This window comes from Rhipicephalus microplus, chromosome 10, assembly GCF_043290135.1.
Source record: "Rhipicephalus microplus isolate Deutch F79 chromosome 10, USDA_Rmic, whole genome shotgun sequence".
In the NCBI taxonomy this organism is placed as follows: domain Eukaryota; kingdom Metazoa; phylum Arthropoda; class Arachnida; order Ixodida; family Ixodidae; genus Rhipicephalus; species Rhipicephalus microplus.
Genome location: NC_134709.1, coordinates 95,004,164 through 95,022,423, shown reverse-complemented (window position 1 = coordinate 95,022,423; position 18,260 = coordinate 95,004,164). Strand labels below are relative to the sequence as shown.

At 43.9% G+C, this 18,260-nt stretch overlaps 1 protein-coding gene across 3 annotated transcripts in view; it reads left to right on the top strand.

Annotated features, from left to right (window-relative positions):
- LOC119181596 (receptor-type tyrosine-protein phosphatase T) overlaps nt 1-18,260 on the top strand; it is a 224,056-nt gene that overhangs the window by 158,431 nt on the left and 47,365 nt on the right. For all 3 annotated transcript variants that reach the window (XM_075875913.1, XM_075875912.1, XM_075875914.1), the window contains 6 exons: nt 2,014-2,189; nt 7,079-7,166; nt 11,011-11,087; nt 11,632-11,668; nt 13,471-13,568; nt 16,646-16,762. In XM_075875913.1, coding sequence (XP_075732028.1) covers nt 2,014-2,189; nt 7,079-7,166; nt 11,011-11,087; nt 11,632-11,668; nt 13,471-13,568; nt 16,646-16,762 — 593 coding nt within the window. The remainder of the gene's footprint in view (nt 1-2,013; nt 2,190-7,078; nt 7,167-11,010; nt 11,088-11,631; nt 11,669-13,470; nt 13,569-16,645; nt 16,763-18,260) is intronic.

Genomic DNA, 18,260 nt, shown 5'->3' with positions numbered 1-18,260 from the left:
ATTGGTGAATGGTATTCTGGAGGCGCTGTGCTAGAGTGCCTCGAGTGTGCAGCGGAGGTGAACGAGCGCATCAAGTCATGTCACACGTGAGACATGAGCGCTATCTGGCAGTTTTCTTAAAAAATGAAGCGCATCGCTCTGAGACGGGCGTGCGCGCCCATCTCAGAGGTGATAAGGTGTTGATAGCAAGGCGACTGGTAGGTGCCACCACCGTGTTGTCTTAGCAAAGCATTGGAAACATTCGCCTTTTCGTGCAACCGTTCAGCGAAGCGGGATAAATGCTATGCTCGTTAGAATTACTTCTGTATGCCTTTTCTAGTAAAATACGCACATATGTGTTGTTATAGTGCCTCAGATATGTGCAATCATTGCTTTTTAATTGACAATCGCTAAAGTATGACCGCTGAAGCTTGAGCAACATTGGTGGGCGCTGCGGATGGGGTCGGCTATTTGGGGTATCGGCTGGTGCCGTACAGAGTACCCGGTACCGTTAGAAGTGGACAAACAAACAAATGTATAGAAAGACAGACATACTAAATTTTTTGCGTGGAAGGTCCCCAGAAAAAGACTATTGTCTTTAAAAACACTCTAGTGCGCGGAATCAAGCGTGGGACTTCTGCGTCGTGAAAACGAGGTGTTAACCACTGAGCCACTCCGTAGGATGTTCTTCACCAGTCTAACGGGAAGCTATTTATATCTACCACTTACCACTGCTGTGTTTTTGGCATTACCAGAAAGATGGCGCAATGAGCGCACATCGCCACATCACGCAGCCGCGCCCGCTCTAATCTTCTACGCGTAGTTTGCCCAGCTTATAGAAAAGGAGCTACGCTCCTCGCACGTCCTTATCTCTCGGTGGCGAGGAGGGGAGGATCGTACACCTTGGCAGGCCTAAGGCTTTACATGGAACAATTCTGCTTTAGTTACCAGGCGCACAAAGGTCACTACAATCATTGCAGTCTCCGTTCGCGAAAAGCGCGTGCTTTTAAGGCTCAGCGAAGTAACAAATGAGACGCTTATTCGCGTGCATCCGTACCTGTGAGTACGTTTTGTGCGTCATTTCCGCACGAGAAACGCGGAGCACGTGTCGATCTGCTTTTCATTTTGGGCGTGACTTTTCAAATTGTTCCTATCGCGTTCATTGCTTTGCCTTTTGGGCAAAGCTGTGACATTTTTGGTAATGCTGCCTAAATGAGAGTACAGAGGCTTTAGAGCAACACGCAATGAACTCACCGGAGTAATCACGAACAACGCGATCTATGTACAAATAAAAACAGTTTTGTATTAAGTTGACAGACCCATCACGAACAATGTGATCTATGTACAAATAAAAACAGTTTTGTATTAAGTTGACAGACCCAATATCAGTGCTGGTTCTGGCAAGATCTTAAATCCCAAAAGTCTAGACTCCTAGCCTTGTTAGTCTGCCATAAGGCTAAGAGTGCGTTATACACGGGCTGTTACAATAAGACTGGGAAGCTTGATAATGTTTAACATCCACAAATGTTTTTAACAATGAAGAGACTGCGTCTGGTAAACAGTGGCAACCGATGTGCTTCGCAAGCTACTTATGAAGAAAATACCTATATCTTTCGCCAGGAGCATAGCCAGAATCTTTTTTTTTTGGGGGGGGGGGGGATGATGGGAGGGCAGCTTTTTAATTTCGGCGAGAGCACCCTTTTGAAAAGGTCATTTTTCGCTATGTCATAGCGAAAAAAAAAAATATCAGGGGAGGGGAACGGGCCCGATGTGCTACCCCCTGGCTTCGCCCCTGTTCTTCATGCCTGGCGCGTTATTTTTTGGCTGCAGCGATGCTGGAAAGCACCGTGCACATAAAAACAGTTTGCATTTTGTCATTAACGCTCGTGTGATCATATTACGCATACGCATAACTTTAATTGCACTTGATTTCTCATATACTTTCCCTTCATGTGTGGCATCTATTATTTGAGTACAGCTTTCTGACTGGGCACTACGGTCACGACTTCTGTGCTTTTTTTCTCTCTCTTGTAGCTGATGGAAACGTAACATCAGAATCAAGTCCAATGATAACCAAGGACAGCAACGATTATCTCATGATGGCAGTCGTTACCCATCACGGCCTTCCCTCGAAGCCAGTCTCTGTGCTTCGGCTTCAGGAATACATCAGTCATGGTGAACGGACTGGCTTCCTCAAAGAAGAGTACATGGTAGGGATGCCTTCAATTCGCAGCTTGAATGAAGGATTACGGTTGGCTGAATGATGCTACTACCTCATTTATGCAGGTATTAACACTATCTTCCTGCTAGTAACACAACAATTCACAGTTTCCCCGCATCGGTGAAGAGACTTGAATGTGACAACAAAAAATCATGAAGCTATACGAAGCAAGACTAGCAGCTAAGAACTTTAGAATCTGATATCACTTAACCCTACCAAAAGATAAATTAAGAGAATACAGCAGCTTCAGGAAGCGATGCGGTGTTTGTGGTATTTGTCGCCTCAATGCGAAGTAGGCCGTAAGAGCTCAGCGCGTGGTAAGGTAGGACCTGTTTACGAATCCCGGCCGATATTCAACCGCAACCTCTTCAGCAAAGAGCCTGCTGCATTCAAAGTTGCAATCAATGACACTTTGTTAAACCACACTTCTTTTTTCTCTCCAAGATTGAATGAAGTTGCCACCTGGTGGCCACTGGTTAAAGCTCACCTAACATGAATTGCTCCCTGCGTCATCTGCTAGCCACATAAGGCTAGCATATATGTGCGTGTGTCATGTTTTTTTTTTTCAAAAGGTGGCTTGTCCAGCTTGGTCAGTGAAACTTGTTACTATTTAGCACTACAGAAGCAGTGGGCCTTGCTCGCCTGTATATCCATGCAATAAAATTAGATAGTGCCCTTCCCAAGACTGCTGTATATCGTCCTCATACCCTCCGTTCGCCAGGATCATTTCGGTGCAGTTATCACTTTGTAATTGAAATACATCGTAAAGTGCCATTTGCGTCATGCCAAACATGAGGAATATTAGATATTATGTGAATGTAGCCTTTCGTTTTTTTGTTGTTACGGAATTTTGTTTGTAAGTTGTGTAACTATGTGGCTTTTTCTTATGTGTTATGCAACGAGCTTTATATGGGCTTGAGATAATATTTTATTGTAAGGTCCTGGTCGCACCATAGGAAAATATATCTGTCAAAGAAAGTCTCCCACTTCGGGTGCTTAAATTGACGCTTAAAATGAGCAGAAGGTGGAATGACATGAAGGTGGTTATACTTGAGTCACCATGCGCATTTCAGACATTGGACGAACTTTATATGGACGCACCCTTGTACTTGCATTTGCGTTTGCTTGGAGGAATCCAGATGATCAAAAGTAATCCTGACAGTGTGCTTAACAGTTATGTTGCATAATTTCACGCAAAATTCATGTTTTTTATTTAATAATCAGTGCTTCGTGTTGTTATAGGCTGGCGGAAGGCGCAGAAATTATTCGTCCGGAAAAATATATTTTCCCCCATCAAGTAACCGAACCTTTGTTGCTTCACTGCCACACTTATTGAAGAAAGCTGTGTGTTGAACTGTTACCTCTCTACACTGTTATCGGAGTAAGAACAAGCGTGCTGAAATGCTGTCAGCCGCGCAGCTTTACTGAACAAGCTTATCAACTGTCCTACGTTTATTTCATGGAGAACTGAATTTTTAAAAAATGTGGATGCATACTTCTGGTTATTGCCAAAAATTATGGGATTTCTTTTTTTTTTACCATCAAAGAGCAGTAGTGCGTAGTAGGCAAGACAGACGCTCAGCACGTAATGAGAAAACGCTGATAGTCGCGAAGCGCGAACATTCTTTTTAATGGCAGATTGCGTATCTCTTAAAACTAGTAGTAGTAGTAGTGAGGTTAGGTGAGCTTCGTGCATCCATTAGGCAAAGAATGCATGAGGCAATGAATTATTATAAATTATTAGTGAGGACTGCTCATAACACCACTTCTCTTCTATCCGGCTGGAAATGTGGAGAAAATAACAAATAGCGTGGTTACCATGGCTTCCGCCGACTTAATTTCTGGCTCCTTTTCAGGGTAGCCTGATGGTGTCCCTCGGTTGAGTTTCTGAAGTAGTTTGCAGACTTAGCATGGTTCTGTGTTAGAATACCCGACTTACATGCAGAGTGCTTAGGTTCCATTCTTGCTGGAATAATATTTTTTTATCTTTACATTCATCGGGTCAACGCCGCTTATGTCGATTCTCTTAAGGCTCTCATCATAAAATTATTAGTCTGTTCTCGTCAATTCGGGGTATATATAAGCTGGCTATCAGCTGTGGCGCATACCCGAATATTACAGCCGTGGTACACCGGTATATGCCTTACATGCGTAGAGCATAGATATAAAAATTATCTAATTAGGAAAAGGGAGGACTGAAGGTCACTGATGGGAAGATTGGTGAGGGGGGAGGGATGACAGGCACACACTAAATAATGGACACCGAGCCGCTGCTAATTGTGAAATGGGCTAATGTGACAAGCTGCTGGGGGTTCTCTCGGATGTCCTTTTGCACTGCTTCTCAATAGAAATGTAACAAATATGGCATTCTTCTTTCGATAACGATGTAGAGCAGGACAGTGTACAATGAGGTGCTCTATGTTGGCCATGCATGAACAATGGCAAAATGTACATATGCAGGGGATGGAGCTGTTCATTCCCCTCTTTTGGTCAGCAAGAGTCTTCCATATATGAATTGTATGAGGGGTAGTAGCTGCTTTCACGAGTACTTTGTTAATGCAAGAAAAGTTTTCATATATTGACCAGGTAGACGAATTCATTCAATCCTTCTGCACTCCCATGCCAGTTTTTTTCTCTGAACGAATTTAAGGAGGCAATAACAGACAGACAGGCAGACCGCCAGTTGGACGGACGGACGGACGGACGGACAGACAGACAGACAGACAGACAGACAGACAGGAAATCATTTAAGCTCACTGGGAAATGCTGTGCATTTACTAAATAGAAAATTAGAGGCCCAGCGGCTGGCCGAGCAACGTGTCCCTCCCTAAACGCCACTGGCCCCCGCTTAAGCTCCATCCTCCGACAAATCCGGCCTGCACGCTTCATTACTGCTGGAGCCACTCCAGTCTGTGGCTTTTTAAAGCATTCTCTCAAACATACAAAATAAAAACGATGCGCGAGACATTGTCGTATATTTGAACTTTATGATAAACTTGACGGTGACAGTAAGAACACCCCTCGAGAGTCCATATAATATCTATCGCAATAAAAAGTCGACTTTATCATCGGGTACCTACATAGTTCTTGTAGCCCTACAGTGGACAATGAGGTACTGATCACGCTAGTCCTTGGCGCACGGTTTATACGTGACACACCCTTCATTGGCTTGTGGCAATAGCTGAGCTACAATTAACACACACCCCTTCCTTTATTAGCTACTTGTATTGCTCGTGTTGTCTGCTCATTCACACAATATTTGATGCGCGCTTTCTTTGCAATGATACTGCTAAGAAGGCAGGAGCGTGATGACATGCAGTGATTTTCTGTACTACGGCGAAGAACTCCCATTCAGAGACATGAAAATTCTCTATTTCGGGAAATTTTTTTTCTGCAAACGTTCATGAAATTCCCAGCGTAATTCCCTGCACAACAGTACTCATTTCTGCCACCATCCAAGCAAAAGCATACTATAATTACACGTGTTTCACGTACTGGCGACTTTTGAAACCATGACTAACCCCTCCACTACCGCACAACAAAAGTGTGACTTTATTAACAGTCCATACAAACGTCTGGATGCCTCGAAAGGTGATCAGTGTGGAGGCGTCACGACTGTTAGTACACTGCACATTGTGGGCTTCAAGTCAAACACAAATAGTGAACTAGAAATCGCTCTGCGTAAATATCAGAAACGAATCTCGAAGGCTATGCCTCCGTGCTGTATGCACCAGAACCGATTACAGCAGACGAAGAAGCACTGTGACCACTAATTATCGGTCGCCATAGGAGAATTTACCTATTCCTGAAATTCCCTTCAATATCACGAAGATTCCCTTTGACTCAAAATGATAGGCGAAAATCTCCCGAAGAAGGGAAAATTCCCGACACGGAACATCACTGATGACATGCTGCAAGTGAGCCCTTTGAGTAAAAACAGTTACAATTCAGTGATTTGGCTTAGCAGCAGCAGAAATTCGACAACAGCAAATATTAGGAAAACAGACATTCTGTCCCAGAACGGAAATGAACTCATGACTTACAATTGAACTTTCTAGAAAAAATAAACGAGAACCCGAAGAGAACTGTCCGTTAGATAACATAAAAACAACAGAGAAGTAAAGAAGCTAAAGAGGAACAGAAAAAAAATACAAGAAGCTAAAAAGGACAGAAAAAGAATACATTTAATGAAATCCTACTTCACTTCTACTGGTTATGGGCAGAGCAAAAACGCTGTGTTTCTTATCCGTAAAAACTAGTGGCTCCATGGCCATACCATTTGCACATGAGAATTATTTCACATGTCAACTGAGATATGCTTCACAGTCAAGTTTTAGATCAAAGGGCTTTCAAGGCAATTTCGAAAACATTCATAAATCTGCGGTAGAGGCTAATAATTGAAAACTGGAAGATCGGTGCTCAAAGACCATGGAATAAACAAAATTGAAAGATGTTGCAATAACAATATTAAAAGCGAAGATGAAGAAGGTGAGACGTGAGAACTGCATGGTACACGTTAGAGAATGGGTTGCTATAGCGTTTGGTGGTACTAGTCACCCTGATTTATTGCGAATACTTTAACAACTGTTTATTAATCGATAAATTAATCTGACTACTGGTAAACTCTGGCACTGCCCATGCTCTTTTCCGGCGACTGTGCATTTCAGTCTCAAAAACCCAAATTAGAGCTTTCGATACAAAAACTTGCGGTGAAATTTTACCTGCACTTCTTTTTACCGGTAGCACATTTTTCTGACTTATATCGCGTAACAAAATGATACCATACACCGTCCAAACACTTTTTTGTATGAATCTTCTTTTTCGTTCTTCATTCATTGCGCAAACATTCTGATATATTTGCCACATGTTTTATTTCAGACTATAGCCAAGGGACAACTTCATCCTTGGGATGTAGCGCTAAAGGTGGAAAATAAACCCAAAAATCGCTACGACGACATCCTTCCGTGTGAGTAAACAACTGACAACTTAATTTGTATTTTAGTCAGGAAATAAAAGACAAGGAACTCTTTGCTAAAAGCACCACTGTTAGGTGGCAGTTTAATGAGTACTCGATTAGTAAATGCGCACTCTTGCGTACCTCCTAGCCGTAAGTCAGATGTCAAGGGTCGAAGTATTTCTTTTACACACAAACTGACTGCAATGTCAGAAAAAAAACACGGCTTATCCCTCTTTCTAGGAATCAGTACAACTCGATAGTAAAACGCGTCCTGACAGTAGTACTTAAACGTTCATTGTGCTTTTTTTAACACAAGGGTGAAAGAATGAATTCTACAGCAACAAATCGCAATGTCGCACAAGAAATGACAAGCAGCTGGAAACACACCTCAAGCCGAAATAACGGACGAAATGAGCCTACACAGGACGCGCGTGGACTAACAACTGTCACAGCTCTACACTTAGAGCGTGCTGCTCAAACACAAAGGAATATGCACCGTACGAACGCAAAAAGTATTACAAAACAAGCACGAACAACTCTCACAATTCTTACTTCTTCACGAGTGAGCAGTTCACTCCTTTTGTAAACGCGGTCGTGGCAGCGAGGGAAGTGACTTTTTTGCTCTACCGAATCACGGGTCCGATAAGAGCACGCACGTGAGAGAATGCTCCATGGAAGCGTGGCGCTCATCGAAACGCTAGTGGTGACGGCCTTGGGAGCACACCCAATGGCGCACCTTCCGCCATCTCGCTACTGACAATAACGCGGCGAAGTTGCAGAGCTCTGAGGACTGCCAAACAATATATGGCGTATATGAATAGCTTGCCACTAACAATATTGACATCGTACACTCAGTACCCTAGTGTTTTGGCGCCACACGCTGTAGGCTGAGAGGTTGGTGGTTCGACACCCCACAACAAGAACATTCCTTCTCATTTTTTTAACGCGAACCATTTCTTAGCAAACTTCGACTTTAAACGTATCTATCTATCTATCTATCTATCTATCTATCTATCTATCTATCTATCTATCTATCTATCTATCTATCTATCTATCTATCTATCTATCTATCTGTGTATCTGTCCGTCTGTCCGTCTGTTCGTCTGTCCGCCTGTCCGCCTGTCCGCCTGTCCGCCTGCCCGCCTGCCCGCCTGCCCGCCTGCCCGCCTACCTACCTACCTACCTACCTATTCACCCACCAACCCACCCACCCACCCACCCACCTACCTACTTACCTACCTACCTACGTTACTACCTACCTACCAACCTACCTACACCTACCTACCTACCGCTTACCACTTTCAGCTCTGCTGGCCGTTTCGATAATGGTATCAATACAAAACTTGGTATGGCATAACATGGCTGAATGACAAGCATAAGTGACTAGTCTTAACATAAAAATCATGACATGAATGTCACGAACAACATGATATACATTTTGTATACTTGCTGCTTTTGCAGTGGTTTCGTTCACATGACATATTACAAAACTGGTATGGTATGACATGACTGCATGGCTAACACAAGTGACAGACCCTAACATGAAAATTATGACATGAGTGTCATGCAACAATATGACTACGTGCCACACTCATGATCCGCTCGCGGCAGTTTCACTAGCTCCACATATACCAAATTTGGAGTTACGAGACGTCAAGGGATGGCGGAGCTATAGGACTGGTGCAAACATTGTAATCCTGAGACGCATGTTATGTAAGAACATGACCACACACCACGCTCAAGATGCGCTAGCAGCCGTTCCCCTAGCTCTACATGTACCAAGTTTGGTATCACGTGACGTCAATAGTTGACGAAAGTATATGACATGTCTAAACATGATAATCATGATATGCATGTCATGTAAGGCATAACTACATGATACGCTCATGGCATGCCCGCGGCCGCTTCACTATTTCTACATATACTAATTTTGGAATCAGGTGACGTGAATAGAGGACGAAAGTAAATGACATGTCGAAACAGGATAATCTTCACATGGTAGCCATGTAACGCATAATATACCCCCGCCTCGTAACGTTGTGCGGATTGCAAAGTGACATTTCAATCTTCCTCATTCATGCATCACATTTCATTGATTCCCACTGTACGTAGGATCAGCCAATTTTATTTTTCTTTGCAATGTGGTATTCATATTTTACAACGTCATATCCGTGACGGAAGTAGATCAGCGTAGTCGAGGTGAACCCAGCCATAAAACACTTTCGTGCTAACAGTTGGCTCAAGCTACTGCGTACGAGTCTTGCTCTCAGTACCATGCAAGGTGTCATGTTTTTAGGCAAGCATTGCAAAATCGAAATCAAGCAGCATGAACGACATATCGACTGCATTACAAACATTGTGTATCGCATACCACTTTCAGGTTGTAGATTGTACACACGGCAGACATGGTGTTGTGTAAATACTCTCTTCAATGAACCAAAACCGCTGTCACATCAGATGGAGGTGCGAATCCGGCTGAACATTACAGTGTGCGGCTGCTCACGCGTTTCTGATGATACCGAAGCTATTAGGCAACTCACGAAATGTGAAATCGATCTGACTGATGAGGATCAAATGCAAAAAAGAAGAAAGAAAACTTGGACACAATTGTTGCGTAAGGATACCCTCGTTACCGCTATCACGAAAAGAGATGTCTTTTTTTGTAGAAATGTAATAATGAGGTGTCATGTGCGGTGCGTTAATCTGCACGGTACTTTAAAGCGCTCGCGCAATTTGATTACGATTGGTTTGCCTCATTCACAGCCCTGTCATCTCAAATGTATTGTGTACGGGGCACACGTGCCTTTGCTTTTCATTTCCAGGAAATGTTGTCTTATTAAACTGTGGCAATCGCTCGCGTGTATGCGCGTGAATTGAAATCTTCTTGGGTACATGTCTTTCAAGGCTTGCTTTGTCGATTTTGCAATGTACAAACAAGCCAGGCTTCAGACTCCTTTTTTATGTGTCTATTATTTGCAGGTAACTGTAGTGCCGGGAACAGCCTCTCTTTCCCTCACCGAATGCCCATACGAACATACAATAGCGCGGGTACACCGTGAAGAAGCCAGACTGTAGCAAATGCAGTGGTACAGCTACGACGAGCTTTCCCGCTAAACAATCGACGAGGACAGACGAGGCATGCATCACGACAAAAATGCTGTCCGTTCCGCCTTTACCTATAGCACTGGAGTTTGTCAGTTGTAAATTACGATGAACAGGTTCAAATTTTGCCGACCCATGCGTGGAAAGACGTGGTCAAGCCAGGGTTCGTATATCTCTTTCGAAGTGACAGGTACTAACTCGTCCGTATTATAGACCCACGGAGGCAAATTGCGTCTCCTAGCTTTACTAAAGAAACTGTGCAGTGGTGTCTTGAGCTTTGTGGGAGCTTGTGTAGACCAGCCGGCAGCCTTGTTCGGTCATTTCACAGGTTTACGGTAATCTTACGCTTGTCCAGCCAGATGAAAAATGTTAATTCACTACAGCTTTTACGGATGCGAACCAGACAAAACTGCACCGAACATTTACTTTTCAAAATCTAAATACAGAAGTCTCATGGAGGATCTTAAATAATCCTTGAACCACTACGGAAGTCACCGTGTTGTCTTCCGTCGAGATGTAACGGCTTCCTTTGTTCTCACCTTGTCATGAAAAGAAGCGTTACCTCAACAAAGCTGAAAATTCTGAACTCTGCTTCTGAGCACCGACTTATCAGCAGAAATGACACTGACAGTGACCACGCCACTCATACCGTGTGCATGTAAGACCGCCATTGATCATCACTGGTGACTTCTACCACATATTTATGCGAGGATGTTTTGTGAGATCTTGAGTTATTCTTGGAATTTTTCAGACGACCGTTCCAGAGTGAGACTGACTCCAATGGCAGGTTTTGATAAAGCGGACTATATAAATGCAAGTTATCTACCGGTGAGTACGCTTCTTGCACTGATATACATTGTGCTATTGATTAAGGAATGGCAGAATAAACGTTAAAATATATTACTCCCACAAATATTCTTACTTTTGCTGCAGAACGTTGGAGAAATCTTGGTTTTTCTTGCTCGGAGGATTTGCCACTTTCTGTATATTTCTAACAGTGGCTAGTGAAGAGGCTATCATGCCATTATATCAAACGATGGGACTAAGCGAGCAAGTTTCGGCGGCCAACCATTTATGAAAATGAGAGAATATCCTTGTTTCAATAGTTTTCCTTTAGTAGCCAGTGTTCTCGATGTGCGAGGTGCCTCTCTTCACCCCAAATCCACGCTTCAGTAGCGTTGGCCATTCATTTATTTGAGTGCGACATTTTACAAAAAAACGATGCGCCTATTACTGCTATCATTCACTTTGAGCATTTCTGAACATTGATATGTCGCATTTATAAATTCTTGGATTTCTCGAGCACCGTGAGTACAATCTCATGAAAAAAAATCCGAGGGCTTGTCAAACATACTATCATGTTTCCTCACAGGGTTACAAGTTTCCGCGCAAATACATTGCGACGCAAGGTAAGCAGCTTCCCTTCATTTTGGTTATTTAAAATAGTTCGTGACGTACTTATGATGATTACATAACGATGGCCGAACAATTTGTTCAAGACTATTTATTATGGCATCAGTTTTATTCAGGCACCTTACAACCCACGCAACAAGAAAGAATTTAATAGGTGCGCGTGAGATCTAAAAAAATTCATTAATAAAGTAGAGAACGTCTCCTCGAAAGAAACCGCAATAGTATACAAAGCAGCCGCGTTGCGCACGCCGTTGTCCCGGCTGAAACGATCGCCGACGCGGGTGCTAGAAAAATGGTTTAAAGTGAAACTTGGTGTGGCCTTTAGCCGAGTAAACGTTTTATTGAAATGCAATGACACGGGATTGATTGAGTTATTCGTGCGGTTAAACGCCCAAAAACCACCATATAATTATCAGAGACGTCATAGTGGAGAGCTCAGGAAATTTCGACCACCTGGGGTTCTTCAACGTGCACCCAAATCTGAGCACACGGCCTCAGCATTTTCGCCTCCATCGAAAATGCAGCCGCCGCAGCCGAGATTCGATTCCGCGACCTGCGGGTCATCAGCCGAGTACCTTAGCCACTAGACCACCGTGGCGGGGCGAAAAAACACAGGAGGCGGGTTGGGTTTCGTGCAAGTTTCGCAGCAAATAAACGAGCCGAAAGAGTGTTTTTACTCAATGTGCGCTCGAACGTTGCGAGCAGTAAAGAGGGTGAAGTGAGAGAGATGACACACGGCGAGCGGTGACAGGCTAGGGAAAGAGTGAAGCACTCGGAGGAAAGGCGTGACGTACTTGGCACCGCCCCAACAAGTTTGGCGCGGGGAGCGCTGTGTGGACCTAGGGACAGCGTTACACAGGCTAGTCAAAGAGCTGCTTCGCATCTAAAAATGCCCGTGTATCTGGGTGTTTGGATACAAGTTCACGATAGTCTTCTGCCAGCTTTACTACTTGAGTTCTGATCTCACAGGCGGCCACCCATGATGCCTCAGGCAGCACCTTCTCTGTGTTGAAAAATCCGCATCTAGTTGGCATTCATAAAATAGAGGAGGCACTGCGTCAGATATGAAGGACATCCGGCTGTTCTGTCGCGACACGGCAGCTTGTGACTGTGGCCTACGCGATGGGCGCGCGCTAGCAGGTTTCTTTCCGGCCGGCCCAATCGCCACGTTCACCATCAAAATAAACACTACGGTATTCACAAAAATACGTATGTGCAAACATCAACTCGCAAAGCGCAAGGTAAAATTGAGCTGGAAATTGTGGAGACTTCTTTTGATCCTCGCAGGTGGGGAAAACTGCGCTAGTAGGCCTTCCCTAGTTTTATTTGACTGTAAGGTTGGTTATCTCAGTATATAGTATTATTTATTGCCTTTTTTTTCAATCCCATACCTCGGTTTTTTATGCCGTTTAATTTTTTCATCGGGTTTATGCTTTTTTTTACGCTAAGCACCCATCTGTTGCTACGTTCTTCTTTGTTTTCCTCTCGTGCTCTTTTATTCTTGCACGTGTGCTCTATGGGAATTTCTGTGCCAGCTAAACAACTATTTAAGACTGTTTTCATCGCTTTTTGTAATATTTGAAAAAAAAAAAACGTGATTGTCACGACGACTTTTGAGTGATTACAGCAGATAAATTTGCACTGGTGAATGCAGTAATAGCTATTTGTAGGTCAGCGCCTCTCGTCTCAGCTGTGTGTCTCTATCCAGGTGTGTCTTAGCGCTGCATGCATCCCAAACAACTTGACCACGAACCAATACACCCACACTGAAGTTATGTTTAATAATTTATTACGCTAGGTCCCATGGCGGCGACAGTGACAGATTTTTGGCGGATGGTCTGGCAAGAAGGGAGCTGCAAAGTGGTAATGCTCACCAACCTAGAAGAGCAAGGAAAGGTATGATCGCGTCTGAAAGATTTCAAATGCACTGATAATTTAAATATTTGAACTGTTTTGCAAAATAAGTCATATTGACGTGAGGTTACACACGTAGCATTCAGATGGAAATGTGCCCGGTTTATTCGTTTCCTCATAGAACAATGGTGTTTTATTTTTAATAACGTGCATTCAGGAAAACAGGAGCTAGGCTGACTTGATTCAACCAAGGCAAGAAAGATGCTGCTACACAGCACAGGAAGCGGTAGACTGATTATGTTATTTTATAGGCGAAAATAAAACGCATCGCGGATGTGACGTACGTTCACAGGAGTGTCATTGGAGGAAGCGAAATGATAGTAGGGTAGGGAAACCTCATGAGCGAGTAGAAGAGAAGTAAGGGCAGAAAGCGGGGGCGCCACCTTCACATGCGCGTTGGCAACAGGGTGCTTCTGCCATAGACGTAGCCATGGCAAGAGGGGAGATGGCTGTGTATATTTTGCGTGGGTTTATGGGACTGAATTCTTTGTGCGAAAATGTTCCAGAAGTTGGGCGAGTTCATGATTAGAAACTTGTACTTCTACTTAACGTAATAAAACGTATGAAAAACTACATAGACGTTTCGCCACCTAGGCAAGTGGCATTTTCAGTATGCACTGGCACCAAATGAACGAAGGTCACTCATTTTGTGCTAGTGCATGGGCAACCTTCGCTCATTTGATGCCATTAAGTACTGAGCATTTCAACGGCATAGATGATGAAACGTGTTTGTAGTTGTGGATATTTTGTTATGTTAAATCGGATTACATATTTGTAATCTTGAAGTGTGCGTTTGTATGTATTCACTTGCACATACCAAGATACGCAGAAATATAAATTATGGTTCGACAGTGCTCGCTACAGAAAAAAAAAAATCTCTGAACACGAGCACGAGTAAATTACTCGATCTGGGTCTCCACAACACGCTGGAGGAATCGATAAAGGCACAGACTATAGCGCCGTACGAACGCCTTTCCAAAAACACAACGGGCAGACACATAATAGAGAGTTTAGGAATTAGTTATCACGCTCAGCATGGTGTCAAACTCGATGTACCAAGTAACGTAAGGGGTAGGCTGGCCATCCTTCCTTTGCCGAAGAACATGTACCCTGAATACTGTAGGGGTAGACGGGTAAAGAGAGCACAGGACATACAGAGGAAGTGTGGCAAATGTCGAGAGGCAGTGTTCGTGGATGCGGCCAGGTATGCGCGCAGGCGTGGCTTCATGACCGCTGTAATAGACCACCAGATCGGTTGCAAGACTAGCATCATGGTACGAACGGAGCACACGGAGACAGCAGAGGAAGTGGCTATTGCGCTCGAAGTGGCCACCACCACGGCCGAAGTGCACATAGTTATCAGCGACTCTCAGACCGCAGTCCGCAACTTCGTTAATGGCCGCGTCTCTCTCGAGGCGTTACGAATTTTACTTGTGGAAAAATTGAAAATAGAGACTTTTACGTATTAAAGACACCCACCCACACTTCCTCGCTCACCGGCAAGGAGGCGGCGCATGGGGCGGCTCGAGGGCTTACGGAGCGAGCCGCCACCATTACCACCACTGCCTCGGCAGCAAGGTCTGGTGAGGAATCAGAGTGGGAGGATCGCCTTACCGGTTTTAAAGGTATTACCCAGCATAAGAGATTGGCCAGGCACAAATGTCCGCCACAACACCGAAAACTGAACAAAAGGCAGGCGGCCACAATGGGATAGCTGCAGACCAGGACGTTTCAAAACCTAGTAATCATGACTTTCGGTTACCCAGAAATTTATGCGTGGCTCTGCACGTTTTGCAAGGCCAGGGCAACCCTGGAACACATGCTATGGAAGTGTGGCAAAAGTGGGACTCTAAACGAGGATGCAGCCTTGAACCGAACAGGCTGGAAGAGTGCTATGCTCAGCCATGCCCTCGAAGACCAAATGTGGGCCCGTCCAGTGGGCCGACGCTGCTGCCAGAGCTCAAGGGCTTGTGGCCGATACCTAAACGGGGATATCTGCCCAGATACCTGTATAACTCGCCAGACTTTTTTTTTAATAAGTTTGCGTCTCTCTATATCTCTATCTCTGCACCTCAGACTAAATACACTCGTCTCATAAACTGTCGTCAGGTACCAGGAAGCATTATCTTGTCGGGTGACATAAGCAAGAGTAACAATGCCAGCTGGTCCGTTACATTGCTAATCTAGCATAAAAATTAGATGATGTGCCCGTGGTATCTAACCATAAACCAGCTTATCTCGAGCGAATGCTCATTTCGATCAAAGTGAAGCCATGTGCATATCGCAGCGTTGCGCTTCTCGCATTTACGAAATGTTTCTACTATGCATATACGCAAATTCACTTTTAAGTGGAGAAAATTCAATGAATCTTGTAGTGCTCGCTACATTCCTTCTTAATCAATCTTCTTCGAATAATTTTTGCAGAGCTCTTTGCATTGTGAATTAGTTAAATGATTTGGTCAAGCACTGCTATTTTTGTATCACGTGGTATAGAGCTTTCGCTGTGCACTCGGGCAGACATTCACAAGAGAACGATAAGGTTAGCACTTGTTAACACGATTGTATGCGCAAACTCAGTGGTTTTTTTTTTCATTTGAGAGTTCGTGTCAGCTCACGCCACAATTGTTTTTGTTATTATGTCAACTCATTTACACTTCCCAAACCCGTCAATCATGATTTTAAACTGTGGCTGAGAACTGCATGAATTCAGGCAAGGTGACAAGGGTTCAGCGTACAAGGAAGAAAAGCTTATAAACTCAGACAAAGGAAACGAATAAGTTGACATCATTGTATCTTATTCTGTTTCCCTTTGTCCATGCTTGTACGCTACGTCTTCTGCCTCGGTGTTGCGTGGCGAACGTGATAAAAGTTTCAGCATGAAGCAGAGACAGAAAGCTAAAACATTTTCGTTCACAGCAACTGCCTGAAATGCTCTGGTTACCTTACCTACCATGCCTCACGCATATCGGAACTAAAAAAAACTCAAAAGAGACAAAAATAAAAATAAGGCTTCTATTGTAGCCAAATATTTAAAAATTTCAATGCATTCCTCATCGCAGACAAAGTGTGAACAATACTGGCCAGATTCGACAAAGACGTACGGAAAATTCAGCGTGAAATTATTGAAGACGGAGACACAAGTCGACTTTGTTATACGCCAACTTGAGATTTCACTGGTGAGAACTACTTGCGCCTCTTTCTTTTTTTATTTGTCGTCATTGTTTTTACAAAAAATTACTCTCCTCCTGTTGCCAGCTTCGAAACTCCGCGGCAAAGACTTCTCCAACGCAAAATTACCCAGCGTTACGTCTCCACTCTTTCCTCGTTCGCTGTGCTCACGAACGCTAACTAAGCTAATGACAAATTAAACGTTCTTGTCACATACAGCCTGTAACTTATAATTGAAACAGTTTGCTGCACACGGTCACCTTCACGACAGCAGTACATATCGAGCACAACGCGATGTAGGAGGTAACGAGTTTCAGCAAGAATTTTGAAACATTTTTAAAGCGTATTTAGCAATACTTGTCGCCAGCTAATAACTATACCACCCTCGAATTCAACGGCCTGTGGCATTTGTGCTATAAAAAATTCTGGCATATCTCATTACAGAATGAATATATAATTAAGTTGAAAAAATTATTTAGTTGCTTTGAAATTGTGTGTTATAAAAAATTCTGGCATATCTCATTACAGAATGAATATATAATTAAGTTGAAAAAATTATTTAGTTGCTTTGAAATAGAACATAATTCTCGTTAACATTTCCACTCCTTTTAAATGGCGCGACTGGTATTTTGGCATTGAATTATCTTCCCCCGCCCTCCTTTTCTCAGTCGCTTCTTTTTTTTCTAATGTTTCTTACTTTCCCGTTCTTGAGTGCTGAACGCCAATCATATACATTTAGTTTTGTTGTTTCTTCCTTTATTAGCACGTTTTACCGTACTGTGCTCCACACAAGTGGGATATGAGCATGCCGATCCTCTCCCCAGCTTATTTTTACGCAGATTACAAGTACCGCTAGCCACACCATGTCACAGGGGGTCCATAACTAGCCATTTCAAGAGAAAAAAAAAAGAAAATTACACCAACTCTCACTAAAAAGAACCGTGAGTAGCATACGAAGTAGCGCATGGGTCGACTTAAAGTTCCGTTCATCACCGGTGCCACCTTGCCCGAAGTTAACACGACTTTGCAAGTGGAGCACCACATGAATACCCGCAGTGCTTGTTGCTGTTACTCGTCCTGAACTCTTGTCGAAGCAAGCTACGCGGGTTCATCGCCACGCCACGCGGGAGCATGCTCATTGAGCGTCTGCAGAATCTCCATCCCCGACGCCATCAAGTGATTGCCGAGAAGGTGACGGAGGAGAGACCACAGCTAAGTTGACAGGCCTGAACGCGCAAACACGGGCCAGTGCGTTCTGTGTAGGATTCAACGAGTTGGTTTATTGCGCATCTGCAGAATCTCGTTTCCCGACGTTATCGTGTGATTGCTGAGAGAGTGCAAGAAGTAGAAGTCACAGCTAGCACCTTACAACGGCCGGAACGGCCTAGCGCGTCGGCCAGCTTTTGTGCATGCGCAGTAAAGGCGCTCACGCCGCACACCGGATTGAATTCAGCCATAAGCTGTTTTGCATCTAAAACAACAAGCCAAACCTAACGACGTGCCTTC